The 26268-nt window shown below is 51.9% G+C and overlaps 1 protein-coding gene across 2 annotated transcripts in view; it reads left to right on the forward strand.

Annotated features, from left to right (window-relative positions):
* The first annotated feature begins 1547 nt into the window (after positions 1-1547).
* The window catches only part of NOS2 (nitric oxide synthase 2), a 37959-nt gene continuing 13238 nt past the window's right edge, over positions 1548-26268 (forward strand). Inside the window, exons 1-14 of one of the 2 annotated variants that reach the window (XM_042914677.1) lie at positions 1548-1704; positions 9799-9883; positions 10664-10786; positions 12343-12491; positions 15873-16035; positions 16988-17079; positions 18035-18176; positions 18269-18408; positions 19780-19954; positions 20049-20150; positions 23511-23705; positions 24716-24798; positions 25185-25329; positions 26061-26165. In XM_042914677.1, coding sequence (XP_042770611.1) covers positions 1595-1704; positions 9799-9883; positions 10664-10786; positions 12343-12491; positions 15873-16035; positions 16988-17079; positions 18035-18176; positions 18269-18408; positions 19780-19954; positions 20049-20150; positions 23511-23705; positions 24716-24798; positions 25185-25329; positions 26061-26165 — 1809 coding nt within the window. In that variant the 5' untranslated portion in view covers positions 1548-1594. Of the gene's footprint in view, positions 1705-6353; positions 6473-9798; positions 9884-10663; positions 10787-12342; positions 12492-15872; positions 16036-16987; positions 17080-18034; positions 18177-18268; positions 18409-19779; positions 19955-20048; positions 20151-23510; positions 23706-24715; positions 24799-25184; positions 25330-26060; positions 26166-26268 lie in introns of those variants that run through there. The other variant, XM_042914678.1, reaches the window with a different exon arrangement.

The following is a 26268-nucleotide window of genomic DNA, read 5'->3' on the forward strand; positions in this document are numbered from 1 at the left end:
TCTGCCTACAGAGATAAACTGGTGGAAATCTAAGAAACGCCCACGTGAGGTTCGGCCGTTTGGAAAGGGCATCTTGTTTAGATTTTTTTCCCTGCAAAATTTGCTACAGTTCCAGGAAAACCTTTTTGGCAAATTCAGATTGGAGAGCGGGGAGAAATCTGCTAGGAATCTTTATACAGGTGATCCTACTCAATCCTTATAATGTGCGCCTCTCCCCTCGCAAACGAATTCTGTTGAGTATTATTAAGCCCATTTTACAGATGAAGAAATGAGTCTCAGGTAAATAACTCAATCCAGGTCATGCAACTAGTAGACCCAGGACTTGAACCCAGGTTTGGGGGCCTCTAAGATTCCTACATGGGCCACATCACCACACTGCCTTCCAACGCAGAGGGTTTTGCCATTGAGAAGGCGTGCTGGGGGCTAGCCTGGACCAGACCTGGCTCTCCACTTAGGTGTCCCTTTTTTGCCCTTTAAAAAAAATTTTTTTTTAGCATTTATTCATTTTTGAGGGACAGAGAGAGACAGAGCAGGAGTGGGGTAGGGGCAGAGAGCAAGGGAGACACAGAATCCGAAGCAGGCTCCAGGCTCTGAGCTGTCAGCCCAGAGCCCAACGCGGGGCTCAAACCCACAAACTGTGAGATTATGACCCGAACCAAAGCTGGATGCTCAACCAACTGAGCCACCCAGGCACCCAGCCCTTTTTTATTTTTATTTTATTTATTTATTTATTTATTTATTTATTTATTTTTTATTTTTTATTTTTTTTTATTTTTATTTTTATTTTTTAATATATGAAATTTACTGTCAAATTGGTTTCCATACAACACCCAGTGCTCATCCCAAAAGGTGCCCTCCTCAATACACATCACCCACCCTGCCCTCCCTCCCACCCCCCATCAGCCCTCAGTTTGTTCTCCGTTTTTAACAGTCTCTTATGCTTTGGCTCTCTCCCACTCTAACCTCTTTTTTTTTTTTTTCCTTCCCCTCCACCCAGCCCTTTTTTTTAAAGGAGGTGATCTCCAGTGTTGAGGGTTGAGTGCATTTTTTTCACAAACAGTTCTACAAATGATCTCACAAACAATGATTCTCTCCCCTCCGCTGCCCGTGCTTTCTCCAATGGCAGGTGTAACATGACAGTTGCTAGTTAGACTCCTGGGAGTGACCTTGCAGGACCAGGCAAAGGCACCCATGTTTCAGTGCACATGGGCTCCTCCCCACCTTGCCCCAGGGTCAGGCGGGCCAGCAGGTCCTATGAAGGAGGCTCACAGGGTATATGTGCTTTGCGATTGCTATGCTATGGATTCAGTGTTTCTCCTTCAGATTGTCATGCGGCTTTGTAGAACTAAAATCTATGTCCATGGATCCCCAGATCCAACCTCAAAATAGGAACGGAGATTGCAAGCATGGATGAAGTGGTTGTTTGTGTCAGCTTCTGTCCCGATTCCGGAGCAAACTCACCGTATCGGGAAGGCTCAGTTCCGTAAACTCTTCCTAACCTTCTGTCACTATCTCCTTCCCCTTCCTCAGCCCCGTCGGTGAAGAGCCTCTGAGTTTCAATCCAGATAAGTGACCTGCTTTGCAAAGCATAGAGATGGCCTGTCCCTGGCAGTTTCTGTTCAAGGCCAAATCCCACCAGTACAACTTGACTGAGGAAACAGACATCAACAACAATGTGGGGAAGGCCGTCTGGGCCCCCTCTGGGTAAGCTCTTCCCTGTTACCACCTGCTGCTCGTCTTCCCTGGGGCTTCCATTCCCTGCCCTGTGCGCCAACTCAGAATTCCTCTCCCTGCCTCTGGCGTTTCACTGGAGGTCTCAGATGTCCCCGTAGGAATTCAGCGCAGGCACTGTTTAGTGGACACCTCATCGCGCCTGACGCTATGTCAGGAAGGGACATGGCACAATCCTGGCCCTCAAGGATTCTGGAATCTCTGGGGGAGGAATATGGGAAGGGAGTATGGAATATCTGACTTGAGAGGAAGAGGCAGTGGGGCCCAGTGGTTAGAACAAGCAACATCCCAGCTGACGTTCGATCCCATTCTCTCTGGTGTGCAGGCTTCACGAACTGGTAGATATTTTGAATATCAGCCTGAAGGGTAGCAGGACATTAGACAAACCGTATCCAAGCCTTCTGCTGGGCTGTACTACCTGGCCCCGTGCTGTCTCTTCACCTGCTGTGTGACCTAGGGCAAGCGAACCTCTCTGATGCTCAGACACAGCAGGAAGACACCAGTGGGACCCACCTCGTAGCCGGTTGAGGATGACACAAGAGTGTGCATATAAAACACTTAGCAGTGTGCCCATACGTAGACACACTTGATTAAGGGTAGGGTCTCTTATCATCTATTGGGCAACCCGAGTTACTCAGTAACTCTGTGCCAGGGTCATACAGGGCACTTCACGTGCGTTGCATCTCAACTGATCTCCACAGCCGCTCCGTGGAGTGTGGGTCATTGTCTCATTTTACAGATGAGGAAATAGAAGCTCCAAGAGGGAAGTGACTCCCCCCAGGTCACACGACTGGTAATTGATCCCCACCCACGCCCCCACCCGACCCCCAGCCGCCTGTACGAGAAGCAAGCCAGAGACAGAACTGAGAGAATTAGCCAGCCAACCAGCCAGTCAGTGAACAGGCTTCCAGAGCATGCTAGAAGAGTTCAAAGCCTCGAACTGGAGGAAGTAGAAAGACAAGTTAATCTGCATTAACATGATCTTATGAATCAGAACAAAGCCCCAGTCCACACGGAGCTGCCACATAGCCCCGCAGCCCCCAGAGAAGGTTTCCCGTGGACATCAGTGGGCAGGATGGCAACCTTGAGTGCACCTGCCAGAGGCCGCAGAAGAGTGGCAAGGTTAAGAGCACGGGCTTGGAGAGAAGCAGGTGGCTTTGCCACTTAATAGTCCTGAGGCCTTTGGCAAGTCCCCTAGCCTCTGAGCCTCCATTTCCTCACCTGTAAGAAGGGGGTAGTGTTGCTTATCCCCTGGGGTCGTGGTAAGCATGAAATGAGTTTTCAACTCAGCCCCGTGCCTGGCAGAGAGGAAATGCTCCGTAAATGGCATCTGTTGTGGTTGTCTCTGTTATCGCGGATGGCAGCTAGGACGAGGTCGAGCAATGTTGAACAGGGTCCCCTCCAAGGGCTTCGCAGAAGTGAGGTGGGCTCGGCGGGCTCGGCGGACTCGCAGAGAGGGTAGAATGTGGGGAGGTCAAGACAAGTAGCGAAGACATTGCAGGAAGTGGGTAGCGTGGGCAAAGATTCAGACAGAAGCCAGCATGACTGTGTTGGGGGCTGCCATAGGAGAGGCAGGGAGCCGCTGCAGGCTCTTGAACAAGACAGTCCCCGTGTGGGGTGTGGTTGAACTGGAGGAGAGCAAATTGGAAACCAGGCAGTCTGCGCTGTGGTGGCCAAGAGACCGAGAGATGAGAGTGCAGGGTTGGACAGCCTCTAGATGTCCTCCTGGCACTTCAAGACTCAAATGCTGCAGACCGACAGCAGCAGCATCCTCCCGGGATCTCAGGAGGTCACCAAATCATGTGTCCCTTCCTTCTCTTCAGTCCCAGCTGCAGCACCCCCCTCTCACCACCCCAGCTCCAACCCCTCTTACTCCATGACTTCTAGCAAGCCCTGCTTCTGCTCTAGAGTCTACAGTGGCTCCCCATGGCCTGGCATCACGCTGACGCTTGACTGTGGCTGTTCCATATGACCCCAATCCACCCCCCATCTTTTGAGATCATCCTGAATGCCCCTCCTCTCCTAGTCCATCAGTGTGGCCTACTGCCTTGAGCCCCAGATCCCACACCTTCTAATAGCACTGACAGTTAGTCCTGATTGGTGTTTTGGGACCACTCAGGAAACCTGAGTTGTAGGTTGACTTGAGGCAAACTAGCTCACTTTACTCATCTTTTTAAGCCGGGGTGAGCTGATGGAAGTACTGACATAGGTATCAGAGGCGATGGAGAGAAAATATCACATTTAATTCATTTAACCCTCTTAACACTTCACAAGGAAGGAGCGTTCGTTATCCTCCCACTGTAGCCATGAGGACACGAGAGCCTAGGAGGTTTAAGTAAAGTTTTTTAAGATTTATTTATTTTTAAGAGAGAGAGAGAGAGAGAGAGAGAGAGAGAGAGCGCGCGCACGCAAGCAGGGAAGGGGCAGAGAAAGAGGGGGTCAGAAGATCCCAAGCGGGCTCTGTGTTATCAGCGCAGAGCCCGGTGTGGGGCTCGAACTCACAAACCGCGAGATCACGACCTGAACCGAAGTCGGATGCTCAACCGACTGAGCCACCCAAGCACCCCTTAAGTAATTTTTAAGATCTCAGAGCTGGAAAATGATAGAGCCAGCAGTCAAACCCAGCAGTCTGGCTCATAACCCCTACCCTGAGCCGCCACTCGGGCCTGGGCATGTCCTAGTCCACAAACAGCGATTTGCTGAGGGCTACCTACCTGGCTCTGTGCTGGGGCGTTTTGGAGATGTCAGTGAAGCCCTTCTGTTTATCAATTAAATAAGCAACAAATTGAGCCATTTAGTAACCGCATACACAGCATCTAAAAATAGCAATGTTTATAAAGTCCTAATTATGGTGTCAGTGTTGAGGCAGGAACTATTATTACCCTTATTTTACAAGGTTGGGTGACTTACTCAAGGTCAGCATCTGGGAAGTCATAGAGCTGAGGTTTGAACCAAGCCCCAAATCATAACCTCTACACTCTATGGACTCTCCTTACGGGCCTACTATGGGCCAAGAAAGGGACCAAGAGAAGAGTTCCTGCTGTCAAGGAAGGAATGGGGAAATGATGTCTTACTAGTTCTGGGAGGAAGGAATGGGGAAATGGTGTCTTACTAGTTCTGGGAGGGATACATGCAGAATGGGATGTTAAAGCGCTTTATATATTAGGGCAGAGGTGGGGCTGGCAGAGAGGTAGACAGCAGGTTATAGGACAAGGTAGGTGCACTAGGATCTCTTCTGGGGAGACTGGAGGGGGCCTGGTCTGGCCGTCGCGTGGGCAGGAGTGGGGTGGGAGAAGGCTTTGGGGAGGAGGTAGGCCCAGCTGGACAGCTAGCCTACACTGAGGGGGGATGGGGAGGATGTTCCTGTAAGAGGAAGCGGCTGTACAAAGGGGATTTTATCCTGAAGGCAACGGGAGCCAATTAATGTATTTTGATTTTAAAAAGCAATTTTCAAATCCATTCAGATGTAATGAGACCAAGAACCCATTATAGGTGACTAATGATTCTATATTTTATGTAAACAAACGATTAGGAAGTGAGCACGGTGCCTGCACGTGCGCATGTGTGCCTGTGTGTGTGGGGTGTGTGTGGGGGGGGGGGGGGGAGAGAGAGAGACACGGAGAGAGAGAGAGAGAAAGGCAACTGTGGGAACACCTAGGTGAAAATACATGGAATTTGGAACAAAGTTGAGCTCAGTGTTGCTAGGTGGGCTCAGAAAAAATAGGTACCCTCTTTCATTCCACTTTAATTTGGCTTTGGGATTAAATACACTGTCCTACATGCAGGAGGGCCCCCTGTTCCCTGAGGTTGAGGGCTACTGTCCTGTCCCTGTCTGGACCCTAGAAGTTACCCTGCTTCCAATGTAGGGAGCCACTCACAGATGGAGGAAAGTCAGGAGGCACTGCGACTTTCAGGTAGCAAGGACCAGGCCCCTGGAGGGGACCTGAGGGGGCTTCTCCACCACCAGCCGCCCACCCTGTCTCTCACGGTGTCACCCCCCGCCCTGCGCTTCCTTTGGCTTCCCTTCCTGGAATCACACAGAACTCGCCAAAGAGAAATAGCCCTTCTTTGCGACAGCCTTGTGAGTTAAGGGAGCTTAGGCCGTGGCCTGAGGCTGCTGTGTGCTCTAGGGCAAGATCCTCAACCTCTCTGAGCCCCCAGCTTCCTTCTCAATAAAGAGGAAACCATATAGAACTGTCTTCTCGACTGGATTAGGTAAGGGATAGATGAAATAACAGACAGGAAAGTTTGCTTTCTAAACCATAAAGCGCCAGATGGTGGGAATCGTTACGATAACATACACTGTTTCATGAGGGATAAACCAACCCGAGGCCGGCCGTGCATGTCCAGGCTCCTGGCCCGAAGAAAGTCCAGTGGCGTCCAGCAGAAGGCCGACTTCCCTGCGGACGCCGGGTGGGTGTAGGGCGCCAGGGGCCACGGCCGGAGAACCGAGAACGGAGGCGCCGGCGACCCCCGCCCGGTCCCCGGGCCCCGGGCCCCGCGCGGGGCGAAACACGGGCTGGGCCGGCCTCCGGCTCGCTCCGCCCTGGGGCGGGGGCTGCGGGGTCGCGGCCATAAAGGGGCCGGGGCGGGGCGGAGCGGGGCGCCCTCAGAGCTGCGCCCGCGCCGGGGCCATGCGCGAGGGGCTGGGCGCCGCGTGTGAGGCCGCCCGGCCCCGGCTCTGCCGGCTCCTCCGCAGGATCCTGCGGCCGCAGCCCGCCTTCGGTCCCCGCCGAGCCAGGTACCCCCCGCCGGGCCGGGTCCGCCCTGGGAGGGTGGCGGGCGGCTCCGCGCCGGGACCCGGCTCGAGCCCGGGCGCGGCCCCGGCCCGCTCACAGCCTCGGTTTTCCGTGAGAGTTTGAGGGTTGGGACGTTGGCTCCGTAGGATGCCGACGAGGATGTAAAGTGTTTTCTCGTTGAGAACACAAAAGAGGTTGCGGTTTAGTAGCCGCAGACGACCCACAGAAGCCCCGCGCGCACCCACGAGAGGCGTCTATGCGGGCTGGAGTCGGAATTGTGGATGTTTCCGCGCTTGGGACCTTTGTAGATGTTTCAGCGCTGGGGCTGCTGCACACTAGGACGGATATGATTAAGAGAGCAAAGAGGTTCTTGTTTTACAAATCAGACCCGTTTCCCAGAGCGTCCCTCCGCCGCCGCCCACCCCCCACCCCCGTGCGTGCAGCGGTGGGCGGTGGGCAGGAGTGGTAACTGCAAGGGAAATCATGACCCCCGTTACCCCAAACAAGCTACAAACTGCTGCTCTGACCTCAGCCATCCGCAGTCACCCCGGCGCTTGTGGATAGGTCCAGGTCTAAGCACCACACTCCAGCACTCCTGACGGCAGGCTCTTCAAGGGTCTGCTGCTCCCATGAAGGACCAGACGGTACTGAGCATAGCTGTGGGTTTAGCCAAATTCAGGAGTGTCTGGATGGACTGTGTAGTAATTTGGCAATAAGTATCCAGATCCTTAGTATGCTCACCTGACTTACGGCCACCCTGGCTCCCAGCAGCTAGCCCAAAGAAATTAGCTAGCTACCTGGGGCAGAAGGTAGCTAGGTACCTGTGCCTAGCTTTGCTTATTCGCCTTTTAAATTAAAATAAAAAGATTCCTAATTTATGAAGGAATTGATGGTCACACAGTAAAAGTTGGAAAATGCAGAAGCCTATAAAGGAAAATTGAGAGTGTCATCATCTCAGTGAGACTGTCATCACTGTTATTACTGGCATTTCCCCCAGGTGTTTTTTTGTGCTTGTACACACACACACACACACACACACACACACATCATCATCATCATCATCATCATCATCACCATCAGACCATGTATACAGTAGTGTGAGGCATTATTTATAATAGTGCAGAAACTGGACACAACCTAATTATCCAACCATAGGCAATGAGGTCATCTGGACCACCTGTATAGTAGATGTTCAGGTGGTTTTTCATATTTGGTGGCAGTAGTTATGTGCAGTGTACAAAGACATTGTTTTTCCATCTAAACGTTACTTCTCAAATCCTCCAGTCCTATGGCCACAAGTAAGTGACAGGAAGCAAGAACAAGCAGGGTGGAGGTTGGAGTTAGAGGTGACCGCGAAAGATTAAGAGCAGTAAGTCATTGCCTCACTGAGAACCCCAGCCTAAAAACTCTTCCGATTTAAGGAGCCCTCTGAAGATTGTTCAGCCATGGCTCACCTGTTCCAAATGCACAGATTACCCTATTCTGGCTTTTTTCTGGTGGGGCCCGCCAGTCCGCATCAGAGGAGTGATGATAGCAGGTCGCACGGAAAGCCTGTTGGGTCACTTGATTTAGATAGAAGTTGCTTCCTGATACGTATTTATGTTCTCGTAAAAGGAAACCATCTCTTCATAGTTATAAATCAGGTAACTACTATATAATGTATGTAGTTGATCATATAATGTTAATTTAAATATATAGTCATTACTTTTCCCAATAACTAAAGTAATACATGCTCATTCTTCACATGCCAACATTACAAATACGTATAAAGTGGAAAATGAGAGACCTTTGAAATACTTTCTAACTTCCTTTCCCCTTGGATGTGTGTGCACACGCATGCCCGCCCCAGAAAATACCCAGAAGAACATGGAACACAGCTTTCGTACTGAAACCCCCCTATAATGTGATTCGTCCCAGGAGGAGGCACGTGTGGGGTATGACTGTTGGGGGGTGCTCACCTGTAAGGGGCCTGGGGAGGTCACAGGCTTTCTTTTCTCTGTAGCATTCGCCAGAAAAGCGAACCTGAAATCCCAAACCAGAGGCAGTGGTTTCTTTGCCTTTTTTTTTCCCCTTAAGTTTATTTATTTATTTTGAGAGAGAGCACGCAAGCGGGGGAGGGGCAGAGAGAGAGAATCCCAGGCAGGCTCCATGCTGTCAGTGCAGAACCGGACTCGGGGCTCCATCTCACAAACCATGAGATCATGACCTGAGCCGAAATCAAGAGTCAGACATTTAACCGACTGAGCCACCCAGGTGCCCCGGGGCAGTGGCTTCTGAGTGATTTCAGACTGTTAGGGCTTTTTCCTCTTCAAAGGACAGGCAAAGTTCTTTACATCTCCTGTTTTAAAATAAATATAAGCAATATATATTTTAAAAAAAAAAAAATTTTTTTTTAACGTTTATTTATTTTTGAGACAGAGAGAGACAGAGCATGAACGGGTGAGGGTCAGAGAGAGGGAGACACAGAATCCGAAACAGGCTCCAGGCTCTGAGCTGTCAGCACAGAGCCCGACACGGGGCTCGAACTCACGGACCGCGAGATCATGACCTGAGCCGAAGTCGGCCGCTTAACCGACTGAGCCACCCAGGCGCCCAGCACTATATTTTTTAAGAGTCCTTGACTTCCAGATACACTTACTGAGATATTTACGAATGATGTGATGTCCCATATTTGCTTTGAAATGATAGCAGAGGCTGGGAGAATAGAGTTCAAACAAGATTGGCCATGGGGTGATACTTGTTGAAGTGGGGCTGAATCTGGGCGAGGGGCCCGTGGGGATTTATTACACCATCCCTTCTACGTGCATATGCTTAACATTCCCCCTAATACAAATTTAGGATAAATAACGAAACCAAGATATATCGAGGGCTTGAAATAAAAAAGCTTAAACAAGTGGGTAGTGGGCAGTGCTGCTGGCCTGGGAGGGCGGGCCTGAAGGAGCCATTCTCTGTGCACTCATAGGATGACTATATTTGTACCTGGCTTTGGGAGGGGCATCTGTGGACCCAGAGCTTCTGTGGGTCATTTGGGCAGCTAGCTTTGACTCAGCTCCTCTCTTGTCTTTTTGGCTTTGTGGGTGGGTGGGTGGGGGGAGGCAAGAAAAGAAGAGGAGGAGGGAGGGTGGTGTTGGTGGGGAGATCGGGTCTGTCTGGCTGGCTGCCTTTCCCACCACATACACACATCCTTCTCGACCGGCAGCTGTGACATTCACTCCTACCGTCTGGGCCTCGGTTCCCCCTCCATCAAATGAGGGGTTGGCAGAGGGGACTCCAAGATCGCTCTTTGTCCTGAGATGCTCTACCTCATGATGGTTATTTTCTTTTGCAGTCTAGTGACACAGGATGACCCCAAGTGTCACAGCCTCAGCAAACACCGGAATGAGCCCCCCCAGTCCCTCACGGGGACAGTAAAGGTCAGTGAGTCATACGGGTGTGGGAAGCCCCCTTCCTCCCTTGCGTAGGCAGATGCAGGAGGAGCAGCCTGGTGGAAGCTAGGGCCTGGGCAGTGCGTGGGGACCCCCAGGGGCATGGGTGGGGGTGAGGAAGGGCCTTGGGAGAGCGGGCGTAGTGGCCCCTGTGATGCTATGGCCCCCAGATGATTTGCCTGTGCGGGCTGACAGGCACGGATGAGAGGAGGCCATTCATGGAGCCAGGGGTAGGACACCCCAACATAAAGCAAGCTCAGCAGCTGAGCCTCAGTCCCAGCGCCCAGCCTCTAGCCCACAGATTCCATCTTTCCTAAGAGCTTTGGACCTCAGCGTTCCAGAGAGGTGGGCAGAGAAATGGGCGAGAGGTAGGAGAGAAGATGGTTTCCATAGTCTTAAATGCCTGCACGGGAGGCAGTGGTCCATTCTTCCTTGTGCTGAGATTTCTGTTCTCTGCAGTATTGGCTGTGACCGTAGTCTCCCTTACAGCTAACCTTAATCCCTCCTGTTGCAGTTCCTCTGAGGGAGCGTTTGGCAGGGTCCTGGGTGAGGAGAGAAGCCTGGCCAGTGGCCCAGGCACCTGGAGCTCTTAGCAGGCACTGGCCCAGGTGGCCAAGCTGCTGGGAAAGGAGGAGGGACACAGACCGACATCCTGACCTGTGTCCCCAATCATGGTTCCCCGCTCCAAGCCAGAGTAGGGCTCAGGGGAGACCTGTGGGGTCCTGGAGTGAAGGCGTTTGTAAATCCTTGGTGTTTTCCCCCCCTTAGACAGTTCCAGAATCCCTGGGGAAGCTGGATATGCCCCCGTCGGCCTGCCCACGGCACGTGAGGATCAAAAACTGGGGCAGTGGGATGACTTTCCAAGACACACTTCACCACAAGGCCAAAGGGGTGAGAGGTCTGGGGCTCAGGGAGAATGACCCTTGTCCCAAGCTTGTGAAGCCGTTAGGGCCCTTATTAGCTCAAATGGACATCCTCCTGGGCAAACCAGACAGTCATCTGCTTGGGCACAGGGTGCTGGGAACAGAAACCAGTGTTCTTCACAAATAACAGAAGAAGTAAATGATGCCCACTCCCTATTAATCCCCCTAATGGGTAATGGGTAATCTGAAGGTGAGATCAATGATTACAGAAAGAAACTCAATCTTTCTTAGACAATGCAGTATTGGGGACCTTTCTTTCTTTTTTCTTTCTCTCTCTCTCTCTCTTTTTTTTTTAATCAGAGAGAATTTTCTAATAGAACTGTCCAAAACTGAACTGAACTACATCAGGAGATAGTGAGATCGCTGTCACTGGAAGGATTCAAGTGCTATTTGATAGGGAGATTGGAGAGGGGTTCAAGCATCTAGTGAGTAGTTGGGAGTAAGTGCCTTTAAGGCTTCTTCTGCTAAGTGTCTTATTCTAACTATAGAATGCATTCTGGGAGTGCCTGGGTGGCTCAGTTGGTTAAGCGTCGGACTTTGGCTCAGGTCATGATCTCATGGTGCGTGAGTTTGAGCCCCGCATCGGGCTCTTCTGACATCATAGAGCCTGCTTCTGATCCTCTGTCCCTTTCTCTCTCTGCCCCTCCCCAGATCACATGCTTGCTCTCTCTCAAAAATAAGCATTATTTTTTTTAATTAAAAAAACCATTTTTTTAATCTTTATTTATTTTGAGAGAGAGAACGCGAGTGAGAAGAGTGCAAGCGGGAGAGGAACAGATAGAGAGGGAGACACAGAATCCAAAGCAAGCTCCAGGCACCGAGCCATCAGCACAGAGTCCGACGCAGGGCTTGAACTCATGAACCGTGACATCATGACTTGAGCCAAAGCCGGACACTTAACTGACTGAGCCACCAGGTGCCCCCAAAATAAACATTATTAAAAAAAAAAAAAAAAAAAAGAACGCACTCTGATTGTAAAGTGGAAAAGAATTGAAAATTCCAAGACCATGAAAACAGAATGATTTTCTATACCTGCCAGAAATTACCACAGTTAACATTTAGGTGTACTTCTTTCCAGTATTTTTTCTGTGCCATCCTCTGACTTTAGGATTTATATCCTCTCCTTGCAATTCATTTTGGCTGAATACTAATAGTGTGTACCCAGGAACCGTATCAGCCTCTTTAAATGAGAAGGTAGTTGACATGTCCCAGGGATCGAGCTGTTGACTTTGCCAAGTCTGAGTCTGGCTGGGGAGCAGAGCCAGAGACTGAGCCCAAGGTGGTGGGAATAACCCCAGCTCACACCCACTTGGGTGAGCCAGTAGAGGAAAGGAGATGTGAGTGGGGAGAAAGCTTGGTGGACCCCAAGGAGGAGGTGCCACAGGGGTGGAGAGGGGCAACAAGGAGCTGGAGCAGCTGGAGTGGAAGGAAACGGCCAGGAGAGATGGCCCTGAAGGAGGACTTGTGTCAACACCTTCCCAAGGGGCCAAGCAGCCCCCTTACCACCTGCTTCTCTCTTTCCAGGATCTTGCTTGCAGGTCTAAGTCTTGTCTGGGAGCCATCATGAACCCCAAAAGTTTGACCAGAGGACCCAGGGACAAGCCTACCCCCCCAGACGAGCTTCTACCTCAAGCTATCGAATTTGTCAACCAGTATTACAGCTCCTTCAAAGAGTAAGTCTCACTTGGGCAGGGTTGCTGCCTCCCCCTTCCCCTGAGCTCCTCCGTCTCTAATCATTTCCCTCTGACCCCAGGCCCTTTTCCTTCCCAGATTCACAGTGAGCCCGGGGCTAAAGGATAGTTCTCCAAGGGGAAAGACCCCAGAGTAGGTTCTCATAATCATAAGAAAAAGACACATAGTTGGGGCGTCTGCGTGGCTCCGTCGGTTGAGCGTCCGACTTCGTCTCAGGTCATGATCTTGTGGTTCATGGGTTTGAGCCCCGCATCGGGCTCTGTGCTGACAGCTCAGAACCTGGAGCCTGCTTCGGATTCTGTGTTTCCCTCTCTCTTTGCCCCTCCCCTGCTGGCACTCTGTCTCTGTCTCTCAAAAATAAATAAACGTAAAAAAAAAGAAAGAAAGAAAAAGACAACTAGCAGTAGTGGTTGAAAGCATAGGTGTAGGAAAGTGACGGAGTGTACCGTTTGGGTTTGAATCCTGGCTGCACCAGTAGCCAACCAGTCCTGTACCCTCGGGAAATCTGTTTACCCTCTCTGTGAGTCAACTTCCTCATCGGTAAAAGTGTGGTGAGATTAGAACCTGGCTCAGAAGATTGTTGCGAGCCTTTAAGTTTGTGCCAAGTTCCTTTTCATTATGAAGTGTCTCGGATAGAAAGGACTTTCGAGACCACCTGGTCCAGCCTACCTCCAGCGGGTGTGAACAGGGAAGCCCAGTCCCAGCTGGAGTCCATGCCATTTGACCTGGAGAGAGCTAGTCATGCTCTTCGCACTGAACTCTGTATTCCTGGGTCTCATGAAATATACGATTATCAACTTAGGCCCACTTACAACTTTAAAATGAAATACACAAAGGGGTCGTAAGACAAGAATGACTGAGGGAAGGCACTTGCTGTTTTATGGGCTGGGAGGGGAGTGTGGCTTTTATGGTATACGTCACGCGGCACTTTGCTGCATGAAGTGAGTCCTAGAAGTGCGCCTGGGACCCCCATGGTGGAAAGAGTGGTTCCCGGTGATGCCGTGTCCCCTCTACTATGACCCTACAGTGTCTGAGCTGGAGGGGGCCTTGAGTTTATGCAAAGGGCCCTTACTTTCCGGGGTCTCTGATCCTCAACCCTGGCTGTGCATCGAGTCACCTGAGGACTTTGCAAAGTCCTGATGTCAGGGTACGCTGGGCCAAGGGCATCGGGATCTCAGGAAGTGCGGAGGAGGAAGACATCTCTGTTCTTTAGAAGCTCCTCCGGCTATTCTAATAACTGGATTGAGAAATCTGTTGGGGGTTGCCTGCTGTGTGTGCCGTGCAACCACACCTCTGTAGAAGTGCTTTGTGACCAGGCTCATAAAGGCTCAAGATCCTTGGGCTGTCAGCTCTGTCAATGACTAATGAGCCTTTCAGAGTCTGGGAATTCTCCTGATGGGCCTCATGGGGCCACGGTCTCAACACTAACATTTACTGAGCACTAAGTATGTTCTGGGCCTTGCATAAGTGCCTTCTAAGTAATGCTCACCACAACTCTATGAAATAAGTATCATTATTACCCTCCCCATTCTACAGACAAGGAAACTGAAGCCCCTGGGTGAAATAATTTGCTTGAAGTCAGATGTTCGGCAGTCCCGCAGCTGGGGTTTGAACCCAGGCAGCTTGGCATCAGAGCCTCTGCTTTTAACCTATGTTGTAGCCTCCAGCTCTTTGACCTTGAAGGTCCCAACTTCTGTGCAGCCAGAGGCACAGACAGCTGGCGAGTTAGGTCTTGCTTGTGAATGAAGGAGTATAGTTAGAAATGGTAACTTGCTGAACGTTCTGTTCAAATCCGTTGGCTTATGCCAAAAGCTAGACTCTTTTTTCGGGACGAATAGGCATCATAGCATCTGGAGTGCCTCAGAAATGGGACTGTATGAAAACGGTGATAGAATATGAAACTTGAAGGGGATCAGACAAAAATGTGAAAAAATCATCCTTTCTTACATAGTCCCATAGTAACACCACGCAGGGTGCTCCAGGCATGGGTGTCCTGGAGATGGCTACTGTTTCCGTGCTTGGATGTATCTACGAGTCTCACCAGATGCTTTGCTGGGGAGGGAGGGCTTCCATTGTGGCAGCCTTAACCTCACCCAGCAGGTCCTTAATGCCAGGAGTATCCTTGAAGATAAGGAGCCCCAAATGTTTTGCCTTTGAGCTTTTGTTCTTTAATCAAGCAAGAGTTGTCAAGACACTCTTCATCCACAGAAAGGCCATTTTGTTCTGAGTTGTCCACTGTCCTTAATCAGCAGTTCATTCCTTAAATAGCTTTGTTTGGTGCCATTTCAAATAGTCTTTGGTGTTGATTGGAAATCTCAAGGTTGCTGTGCGTATGTGTGTGTGTATGTGTTTCAAAGCCTTTCTGACTGAATCCCTCCCTGGGGGATATTTTTGCAGCCTGGGAGGGGAGGGAAGGAACAGTTTGGAAATCTCTCCTGGAATTGCTGGCTGAACAGTGTGGGGGTTGAGAAACGACACACTGTAAGGAGCCTGTGCTGTTGGACGGGGCTGCGGAGGGCTCCTCCCTGAGTAGGCCCTGGGGCCCTGCAGGCTGAGTCCTGAGAGCCCAGCGCGGTCCAGGGAAGCGTGGGCAGGCCCTCAGCGCTTTGCACTTGCAATTCCCCCCTAGGGTGGAGGGTGGAAGGTTAAGGGCCTGGGCTTGGCATCAGGGCAACCTGCTTCTGAGTCCTGACTTTGCTGTTTATCACACTTGCGTTTCTGGGCTGCTACTGTTAAGTAGCACTGGAGCCTTCCTACCCCACGCTACAAAACGGACACAAAAATGCCTCCCCCAGAGACTCGGTGAGACCCCAGCTGTGAGTGGCTTCACCCAGTGCCCTGCTCATAATGAGTACTCGGCACACGGGAGCTGCCGTCGCACGGGCTGCTCCTCTCCTGGTCACAGGATGGTGGCCAAGAGGCAGGGTGTGGCTGTGGCTTGGTGAGTACTTCCCCGGGTGTTGCAGGCATCTGAGAAGGATTTTGCACTCCTGGGTGATACTTGCCAAGTTGAGGTGAATGTAATTGGAGAAAAAGCGCCTGGAAACAACTAGGGTGCCCACAGAATCAGGACCAGCCATGTAACTGGCAGGACCCAGGGGAGAAATGAAAACGTGGGCTCCCTGTTCACACTGACTGAGAATTTCGAGACCGTGACAGCAGAGCATTAAGCCAAGCGGGGGGCCCTTCCAAGCTGGGGGCCGGTGTCACACACTTGTGAAACTGGCCCTGAGGGAACAGCCTCTGTGAGGGCCATCTTGCCCTCCTGGTGTCCTAGTTCAGTTCCTGCTTCTGTGGCTGGAATTAGTCTCCATCTAAGGCCATCTCATTGTTGATCTTCCTGATGTCTTCCTGTCCCCCAGAGCAAAAATAGAGGAACATCTGGCCAGGGTGGAAGCAGTAACAAAGGAGATAGAAACAACAGGAACCTATCAGCTGACGGGAGATGAGCTCATCTTCGCCACCAAGCAGGCTTGGCGCAATGCCCCCCGCTGCATCGGGAGGATCCAGTGGTCCAACCTACAGGTGGGCGTCCTTAGACCTGAGCGGGAGAGGACCTGGGTGGTGGGCAGGCCCCCAGCAGGTGGCTCTGAACAGCCGGGTGGAGCTGTGCCCGAGACTCCCCACTCTGGTTTTCTCTTCACATTTGTGACCGTGAGATGGGGACTCGTAGGGCTCCCCCCTCGAAGTCTAGAATGTGGTTTCAACACAGGATTTCTAGCTGGCCTTTTCTCACACAGACGTAAAACCAACAACCTTGTTCTTATTACTGTTGAGGCCCTGGTGCCACAACAGAGGTTGTCAACCTCGACTGTTTGAATCCTTGGCTCCTAGAAAACATTTTCTTTATCCTAGCCTCATAGGCATCTTTACGTGGGGGGGATCATTTATTGCTGGACAATATAGGAAGTGCTTGGACAGAGAAATTGATGAGAAATACCGGTGAAACCAATGCTGGCTGAAATAAAATGTGCTGAGAGCCCTGTAAAAAATGGGCTGATGTTGGGGCACCTGGTGGGTCAGTTGGTTAAGCGTCCGACTCTTGATTTCAGCTCAGGATCTCAGGGTTCATGGGATCGAGCCCCATGTCGGGCTCTGTGCTGACAATGCAGAACCTGCTTGGGATTCTCTCTTTCTCCCTTTCTCTCTGGCCCTCCCCCACTCATTGCTCTCTATCTCTATCTCAAAATTAAATAAAACTTAATGAAATGTGCTGATGTTATCAAGGCACTAGGCTAGGGCTGTGATAGGGTTTTGATGGCGTCTTCCAAGAAGGGTTGCCTGGGCCCCTCAGGTTGGGGCAGCCCTGAGATGGGAGGTGTCAATGCAGAGAGGAGAACGTTCTCCTCCGCTTGGGGTTTGGGTGGTGGGGGTTTTGGACCATTCCCCCCTTCCCTCATTAACTTAGCTTCTGATCAACCCCGAGGCCTCTGTCCTCACAGTCTTTGATGGTGTGGGCTGGGTGGGCTGTGTGCAGGTCTTCGATGCCCGGAGCTGTTCCACTGCCCAGGAAATGTTCGAGCACATCTGCAGACACGTGCGTTATGCTACCAACAATGGCAACATCAGGTGGGTGCACCTTTCCCAGGGGTATGGCTAGGGCCCACCCTACCCCCCCACCCCGAGTCTGAGCCAAAGGACACAGATGGGTTTAGGGCAGGTATCTCTGGCTCCAGGAGAAACCAGGGAGATAGAGAAAGGAGAAAGACTCAGGCTTCTTTGTCGAGCCCCAGTAGTGAGAGTAGCCTCCATGAGCTTAGCCCCCCTCACCAGCCCATGACCTTGGTTTCCTTCCGACTTGAAACCATTTGGAAGGGATGGGGGGATCTTTAAGCAGCCACTTCTTCACTGCTTGGTCAGGCTTTCCACTTTTTAGAAGGGATGAGAGGTTGGCTTTGCAGCTCAAGGCTCTAGTGTGTCGTTTTTCTTAGAGCCAGGAGAATCACTCTTCATCAGTAGCCCCTCCTGCCCTTACCTTCTCCTATTCAACCTTCTCCAACCAAAGAGGTCAAGGCCACAAGGACTGGATGGCTCATTCGGCCATTCATTCATTTTTCTGTTCAGCAAACACTCAGCGCCCACGTAATGGGGACCCAACCCACGACTAGACATGGCAGTGGGGTGGGGGCAATGCAGAGGTGACTAAGACCTAGGACACTGCTCCAGCCCACTGTCCCTGGTACTAGACAAACATCCAACTAACTAGACTGCAAGAGAAATGTGGTGCAGCCAGGGAGGAGGCTGGGAGAGCTAACCCTGCCTGAGGGATGGGGAATGCTCCCCGGAGACGTGGTCCCTGTATTGGTCTTGAAGGAAGGGGCAGAGGTGGGAGGAGAACAAGGGAGAGGGTATGTCAGGAAGGGGGGCGGGTTGCACAGAGGCAGTGAGAGGAGTTTGGTTCGACCAGGTCAGGTGCAGAGCCTTGGGGAGTGGGAAGACAGGAGGCAGGGGGAGCACTGTGGAGGCTGGCTGGGAGCGCCTACCAAAGCCGAGGGGTAAATGGCGCTGTCTTTGTCTTGGGAAGGTCGGCCATCACCGTGTTCCCCCAGCGGAGTGATGGGAAGCATGACTTCCGGATCTGGAACGCTCAGCTCATCCGGTATGCTGGCTACCAGATGCCTGATGGCACCATCCTGGGGGACCCTGCCAGCGTGGAGTTCACCCAGGTATGGGATCCAGCCTTGGTGGCCGACAGAGTGGAGCCAGAGGGGCCGAGGGGTCTGGGTGTGTAGACTCACCGGGCCTGTCTTGCCCCCAGCTGTGCATCGACCTGGGCTGGAAGCCCAAGTACGGCCGCTTTGATGTGGTGCCTCTGGTCCTGCAGGCTGATGGCGGAGACCCTGAGCTCTTTGAAATCCCGCCTGACCTCGTGCTCGAGGTGCCCATGGAACATCCCAAGTAAGCAGGGTGTATGTTATGGGTGCTGAGGGTTTATGTTAACATGTATGCTCCATTCTTTTCCTTAGGGAGATCCCAATCCTCAGGCCCCCCTCCCACTCCCCTAAAGCCCAGCCAGCAGCAGCTGGTGTCCAGAAGGGCTGGCTTTCAAGCCATGCCTCGTCAACGCTTGTGAAGCAACCATGGACTTGGGTCTTGGGCCTCAGATTTATGAGGATATGTTGATAATGAGGGAGAAGCAGAGGCTTAGACGGATGGGGCCCTAAGAACTTGGGAAGCAGTGACCTTGGGAGAAGGACCCCCAAAAGGCTCTAATATCCTCACACTGAGCAGCCCAGGCCTCTTGCTTCCTGCCAACTCTCTTAGCTGGCCCTCATCTAACTGTGGTGAAAGTATAGGGCTATGGTGACTTCTGGAGCAGTCCCGGCTCTGGGCAGCTCTCATAATCACAAAAATACCTCCATATATTTGGGACTCACTATGTGGCCGGCATTGAGCTATATACTCTTCTTTTTGTCTCTTGAATATACTGAAGTCAATCTCACCTCAGGGCCTTTGCATTTGCTGTTCCCTCTGCCTGACATGCCTTTTCCTCAGAAAGTTAAAGGATTCATTTCTTCTTGACAATGAGATATTTCCAGAATGTCACCCCCTCTGAGAAGCCTATCCTGAACACTCTATCAAGAGCAGATACCCTCACCCTCCATCTACCACATCACCTTCCTTTTGTTTTTCTGTTTATTTGTCTGTTTACTTGTGTATCATCTAGAGTCTAGACTGTAGCCTGTAAGGTCTTTGAGAATGGGGATCTTGCCTTTCTTGTTCAGCCGTAGATCCCTAACACCTGGAAGGGTGCCTGGTACATGGTAGGTGTTCAATTATAAATATTTCTGAAATAAATGAATTTCCAAATGAGTGATAATGTTATCTTCACAGTAATCCCATGAATGGGATGCTGTTGTCTCTATTTTACTGGTGGGGTTACTGAGGCTCGGAGAGGCTAAATAACACCCCAAGGTCACACAGCTGGTAAGCAGTAAGGCAGAACCTGAACCTGGGCTTTCTGACACTGGAGTCCTTAACTGCTATGTTATGTTGGGCTCTCAGTGTTTAGCATGGTGCCTGTCACACACGTGTTGCTTCAATATATGTTTGCATGAACGGATGAGTAAATGAATGCTTAATTAATGACTCATACCTACTGTGCCCAGTTCACCTCTCCAGGTTGCATAAACTCAGAGAACAACACTCGGAAAGGAGTTTTCTTAGTTGAGTCTTTCTCTGAAGACTTTTTTGTGTGCTGGTGGGGGTGGTGGTGAGGATGGGCAGAAGCACAGGCCTCAGTTCTCACTGGCTCTGCCTCCCTGCCAGGTATGAGTGGTTCCGTGAACTGGAGCTAAAGTGGTATGCCCTGCCTGCCGTGGCCAACATGCTGCTCGAGGTGGGTGGCCTGGAGTTCCCAGGGTGCCCCTTCAATGGCTGGTACATGGGCACGGAGATCGGGGTCCGGGACTTCTGTGACGTTCAGCGCTACAACATCCTGGAGGTAATGAGGCCCGTCCGGCGGGGCCAACCGTGGACGTGGGCTTGTGCAGGAGGAGTCCCGGGCACCAGCTCACCCTATCGCTCTGCCTCCGCAGGAAGTGGGCAGAAGGATGGGCCTGGAAACACACAAGCTGGCCTCACTCTGGAAGGACCGGGCTGTCATTGAGATCAACGTCGCCGTGCTGCACAGTTTCCAGGTATGTCGTGTTTTGTGGGTCTGGAGACTTTCTGATTAGGTCGTCTCCGGTCATCTTATGCTTGGCTCTCCCCTTGACAGCATTGTCCATTTCCTCACGCCTCAAACAAGTAGCGAGCACCCGGTCTGTGCCAGGCGCTGTGGTAGGTGCTGGGGGTGCACAGACCTATAAGCCCTCCTACTCGCTCTCGCACTTCTTGTGTAAACTGAATGCTCCCAGCAACAGGCAGCTCCTTACCTTTCAAGACCTGGCAGTCGTTGTCAATTTCAGGGCTTGAGCACTGAATCCTGTTCCCTGTCAGTTGCTCAAGGACTTTCCTCCTGAAAACTCTGACCCCCTTCTTCTGTATCATTGGTGTCTTCCTGTCTGCTGGATCATTTTCAGCAATGACCAACAGGCTATAATGGTTCCCGTCTCAGAGAAATAACTGACCAGCTAGCCAAATAAGTCCCCCAGCTACCACCTTGTTTTCTTGCTTTCCTCTGTAGCCAAACCACTGTAAGGTCTCACTATACCTCCTCATCCTCTAGCCACTCCAGTGAGGCTTGCATCCTTTGCCACTCTTCTGGTCCCTCTGGAATTCTTGCTGTTTTCCAAACTTCACCAAGACGGTTCCTACCTCAGGGCCTTTGCACTCGCTTTCCCCTCTGCTTAGAATACTCCTCCCACAAATCATCCCATGACTGGGTCCTTCCCTTCATCCAGGTGTCTATTCACTTCCTTGGAGTAGCCCTTCCTGACCATGCCGTGTAGATGGCACCCTTCCCACACCTCCATCTTGTCCCTCTCTCTTCTTCCTTTACCTCTGTCTTTATTTTTCTTCAGAATTCTTATTAGCTCCTGACGTGACAGAGTACATCTACTTCTTGCCTTTCTGTTGGGGCTGGGCATTCCCTCTCTTGTTCATTGCTCTACCTGTAGAGTCTAGAAGAGTGGCCATGGTAGATACTGAAAAAACTATGAACTTGAGTGAGTAAATGAGAGCCCACGTCCCCATGGGCAGGCGCTGCTCTTGCTTCCCTATACTGAGTGAATGTACCCACCCCTTGGGCCCACGCACAGATCAGTTCTCGTGTGGGACTGAGCCCTCTGGTCTGTCTGCTGCTCTTACTCATATGATCGCTCTCCTTCCTTTTGGGAAGGAGGCAGGGGATGTGTGAATATTTTACTTTAGAGGCTGAAACCATCTCCACAAAGCTGGCAGATACCCTGGGGCCAGATTGCTAGGAAGATACTCGTTCATTCATTCAGCCAAGTACTTTGAGCCTTTTGCATCAATCAGGCACTGGGCTTGGCCCAGGATGTGAGTGGTGAACAAAATAGACAAAAACCTTTTCCTTGTGGAGTGGGAAGGGGAGTTGACATTAAACAAACATCCAGTAAATATTTACAATCACACTGTTTCCCAGGGCTGGTCACCCCATGGGCAGGTCAAGCTTGTGCTTGCTTGTTCTGAGGGTTGTGGGTGGGCGGGGGTTCAGAGGCGGAACAGGAAGAGCACCACCCCCCCAGGGCTGGCCCAGCTCAGAAGGACCCCGCTGGCCGTGGACCACACATCCTGACTCCTGGGGGCTCTGCGCACCAGGCCTGATACTGCAGGATGCAGATACGTCCCAGAGAATCTGCCGATCCTCAACTGTCTCCCGACCATTGCTGACCACATCCCCCCCACCACTGCTTGAGAGTCTCCAGGACTTCCTTGTCACCCTCCTTCAGGATAAACTTCCTCATCTGTACACCGAGGATAAATAATAGGTCCTCCCTCACTGGGTTATTGTGAGAATTAAATGAAAATGCATGCAAAACATTTAGCTGTGCTGCCTGGCGCATAGTGAACACTCAGTAAGTATTTGTTTTATTGTTGCTGTTATTTATTATTATCAACGTTGTCAGCTTCTCAGCTCAAAAGTGGCCTGGCACCCAGGAGCTGCTTGTACATGTGTAAGATTTTAGAAGGCGTGTTGCGTCCTCCATCCGGAGGCTCCTTCCTCTTGTGCTTCTGGCCTTGACTCAGGCAGTGTCCTCCTCCAGGAATGCCCATCCATCGCCTAACTTGTGCCTATCTCTCAAGACTTGCCTACTCTTAGATGCAGTCTCTGGAGTCCCCTATTTCTCCTCCAGGCCTCTGTCTGGGCTCCCCACCTCTGCCCTCCAGCAGCACCTGTCTTCACCTCCCTTGTACCTTGTATCAGACCACATGAAAATGGCCTCCCCTCCTTAGAGCATAATCTAATGCAGAAAAGGGGCCATGTTTTCACCTCTGTAATGCCAGTGCTTTATGCAGTGCCTGGCATTAATAGATAAAGATAGATAGAAATAATAATAGCAGCTAACATTTATTGCACACGTTCTGTGCTTTACTTATGTTAACTTTTTTTTAGAGTTTTTAAATTATTTATTTATTTATATTTATTTACTTAGAGTGTGAGCAGGGGAGAGGAGCAGAGGGGGAGAGAGAGAGAAGGAGGGAGGGAGAGAATCTTAAGCAGGCTCCACACTCAGCTTGCAGCCCAATGCAGGGCTCGATTGCACGACCCTGGGGTCATGACCTGAGCTGAAATCAAGAGTCAGGCTCAACCAACTGAGCCACCCAAGTGCCCCTACTTGTGTTAACTTATTGCCTCCTTTCAGCAACGTTATAATGTAGAAACTGTTATCAACCCCATTTTACATTTGAGGAAACTGAGGCTTAGTGAGGTTCAGGAACTAATAGCTCAAGGTCACATGGCTAATAAGAGACCAAAGTTTGAATCATGACATTAAACAAATGTCTCCTGACTGAGTTGCCCCAGACATTGAGGGGTGTGGCTGCCTTTGTTGGATCATTTCAGGAAGGCTCAGACCCCTTGGCTTCTAACTTTAGGATGTGGGACATTGTGCTGACTTGTTTTCCATATGCTGCCGTTTCCCCAACACTTAGTTCTCTTCAGAGATGTCTAGTTCCTTCTTGGCTGAGAGAGCCCCATCCTCAGGGAAGTGACTCCTGGAACTCCCAGTACCAACAGGTGGCAAAAAGACACTATGGTTGGAGGTGTTTGTCCACATCCAGAGGGAGCCATTTGTGGGGAGTTTGGGGAGACTTGTAGGCGTGGCCTGAGAAGCTGACTCTGTCCCTAGAGGGCCAAGGTAGGGGGGGCCCACCATGTGACCTCTGGGCCGACTATGACTATGGTGATTTCTGGGGCTCCTTTGGAGGCTCTGAAAGTGCCTTCCATTTGGGTATTTACTTTCAGCAGCGAGGAGGTGGCCAGGAGGAACTGTTGTCACATTTTACTGACCTTGGGAGCCCTGCTGACAGACCATGCTCCTGAGTCCCTTCCCTTGCCTCAACCCCCCCCTCTTTGCCTCCTCCTACTTTAGAAGCAAAACGTGACCATCATGGACCACCACTCGGCTGCGGAGTCCTTCATGAAGTACATGCAGAACGAGTACCGGTCCCGAGGGGGCTGTCCTGCCGACTGGATTTGGCTGGTGCCCCCAATTTCTGGCAGCATCACTCCCGTGTTCCACCAGGAGATGTTAAACTATGTCCTGTCCCCTTTCTTCTACTACCAGGTGAGGGAGGGCCTTCCTCCCCTCTCTGTCTTGGGAGCTCAGGGGTGGAGAATGTATGTGTGTGTGTGTGTGTGTGTGTGTGTGTGTGTGTGTGTGTAGGTGTGCATGCGTGTGCGTGCACGTGCTCGTGTGTGTGTGCAGGTGCGTGTGTGTACACGTATGCATGCACGTTCACGCTCACTCATGCAGGACACACGGGGCAGGGCCGGGGACACAGGGGCCTATTTGTAATGCTTGTCAGGATGCTGAACAGCAATCGTCCATTTCCGCAGAGAGTGGGACTTAAGGAAAGACCTTTTATTTCACCTTCAGGGGTCCAGTGCTCTGATGGGGCTTAAGCTTGAGGGTGACCGCCACTGCCCCCACCTCAACCAGTCACATCCCATAAGGGTGAAGAGTTTGGCTCGAGGGTCAGACACACCTGTGGGCGACTCTGCCACTTCCTAGCGGCATGGTCGTGGGTGGGTCATTTCACCCATGGGAGCCCTGATGTTCTCGTTGTGTGGATCCCATGAGCTGGTCTCTGCCCAGCCCAGAATGCACTCCGTAACCATCCCCTATTGAAACCCGTTCACTTTTTGTCATAAAGGGCTTCGGCTAGATTCGGGGAGGAGCCTCCTTACTTTAAGATGCCAGGTAGAGGGACTGACTGCCGGGGACAGCGTGTGCCTGTCATCACAGTGCCTTATTTCACTCAAAGCTGTCCGGTTTGAACTGTACATCACATGGTCTGCCTAGTGGCACTAAAAACGAAAGAGAAGTGGGGCCTCTTCCTCCTGGGGGGACACTAATGGAGAATAAAATCAACTGGCCACCCGGTATGTGCAAGTTCCAAGCTGGACCCTGGAGCTGCAATTCTGAGGGAGACAGAGCCCCAGCCCTCCCTGCCGGGGCACCCAGGGAACCCCCACCTCACAAAGCGCACAAAGGGTCCTCTGGCTCCCTCGCATCCCCAAGCCCCGGCCGAGCCAGGGCCCACCTTGCCCTCACAGGTGCCTTCTTTTCTGCAGGTGGAGGCCTGGAAAACCCACATCTGGCAGGATGAGAAGCGGAGACCCCGGAGAAGAAAGATTCCGTTCAAAGTCTTGGTTCAGTAAGTGGGAGCTGCCAGTGCTGGCGTCTCACCTGCAGCCCTTTCTTCTAGCCAGCCTGCCCTTCTAGGCCTTGAAGGGCGGGGAACAAAGAGAAACAATGGTTTTTGTGGAGTTGGGCTCGCAGAGGTCCAGACGCCAGTGGGGACCGCCTGCCACCATCGTCCCAACCTTCCCTGTCCTCTGTTTTCCCACGGGGCTGAGTCATGGGTTGAGTGGGTGAGGGGAGGAGAAGGGCCGTGAGTCCAGGTCGATACCTGGTAAGAAACATGAGTTCTTTTCCCACAAACTGCCACCCCTTAGACACTGTCCCTCTTCCATTCTCTGTGACCCGTGTGTTCCTCTGGAAGGGTGAGTCAGCACAGTGTCTGTCTGTCTGTCTACACAGAGCTGTGCTCTTCGCCTCCATGCTGATGCGCAAGACCATGGCGTCCCGAGTGAGAGCCACAATCCTCTTTGCGACGGAGACAGGAAAGTCAGAAACACTGGCCCGGGACCTAGGGGCCTTGTTCAGCTGTGCCTTCAACCCCAAGGTGAGCAACTCAGCTGGACGCATGCCTCCTTCTCTGCCTGTGTGCAGACAAGTTGGTAAAAGTTAAAACGGTTACTCTGCTCCTGAATGTCCCAGAGCCTTGGGGGTGCTGATGCACATTGTAAATCTGTGATAAGACAGATCGGTGTCCAAAGGCTCCCAAACTTACACAGCAAATAGAATTTTCGTGGTGTTCCAGGGCACACAGTTTGAGAAACACTTTCCTAATGCAAGTGTCAAAATCCACGAGCTGCTGTAGATGAACTTTAGTCACTCAACACCTTCACTACGGGCTGTAGTGCTCAAGGTGAGGGGGCAAAGGACGAATAAGATGCAGACGAATGAAACAGCCCCACAGGGGGACTCCCTCATTCCCTCAGTGTCGGAGTTCATCCTTCATTGGAAGCCTCCTGCGTCAGGTGGGCTGGGCCCCGGCTAGAACAGCGAGGCTGTGACACATTTCACCTGAGATTGGCTGAAGTGTTGGCCGTGGGGCTTGAGCGGGGGGGAGGAGGATGGGGAGCGATGTGTGCGTGCAGGTTTATTCGACGGGCATTCGTGAAGCATTCCCCTCCTCTGTGCCGCGCCTGTGCTGGGCGCGGGCGGGGTAGGGGGACAGGTGACGCAGGGGGCTCCCGGGAGGGGGGAAGGGAGGCACAGGGCTTCCGGGGACAGCGCGGAAGGCCGCAGCCCGGGAACTGAGGGCTCATGTCCACCCTTGGTGCCGCGCAGATTCTCTGCATGGACCAGTACGGGCTGAGCAACCTGGAGGAAGAGCAGCTACTACTGGTGGTGACCAGCACGTTTGGGAACGGAGACTCCCCCGGCAACGGAGAGGTGGGTGGCCCAGGTCCCGGTGGTCTGGGGGGCGGGGTAGGGTCCGAGAGGGACAGGGAAAGGATCTGGGAGATTCAGCATGTCCTAAGGAGGGCGCTTGGAA

The sequence above is a fragment of the Panthera leo genome, chromosome E1 (assembly GCF_018350215.1).
Source record: "Panthera leo isolate Ple1 chromosome E1, P.leo_Ple1_pat1.1, whole genome shotgun sequence".
Lineage (NCBI taxonomy): Eukaryota > Metazoa > Chordata > Mammalia > Carnivora > Felidae > Panthera > Panthera leo.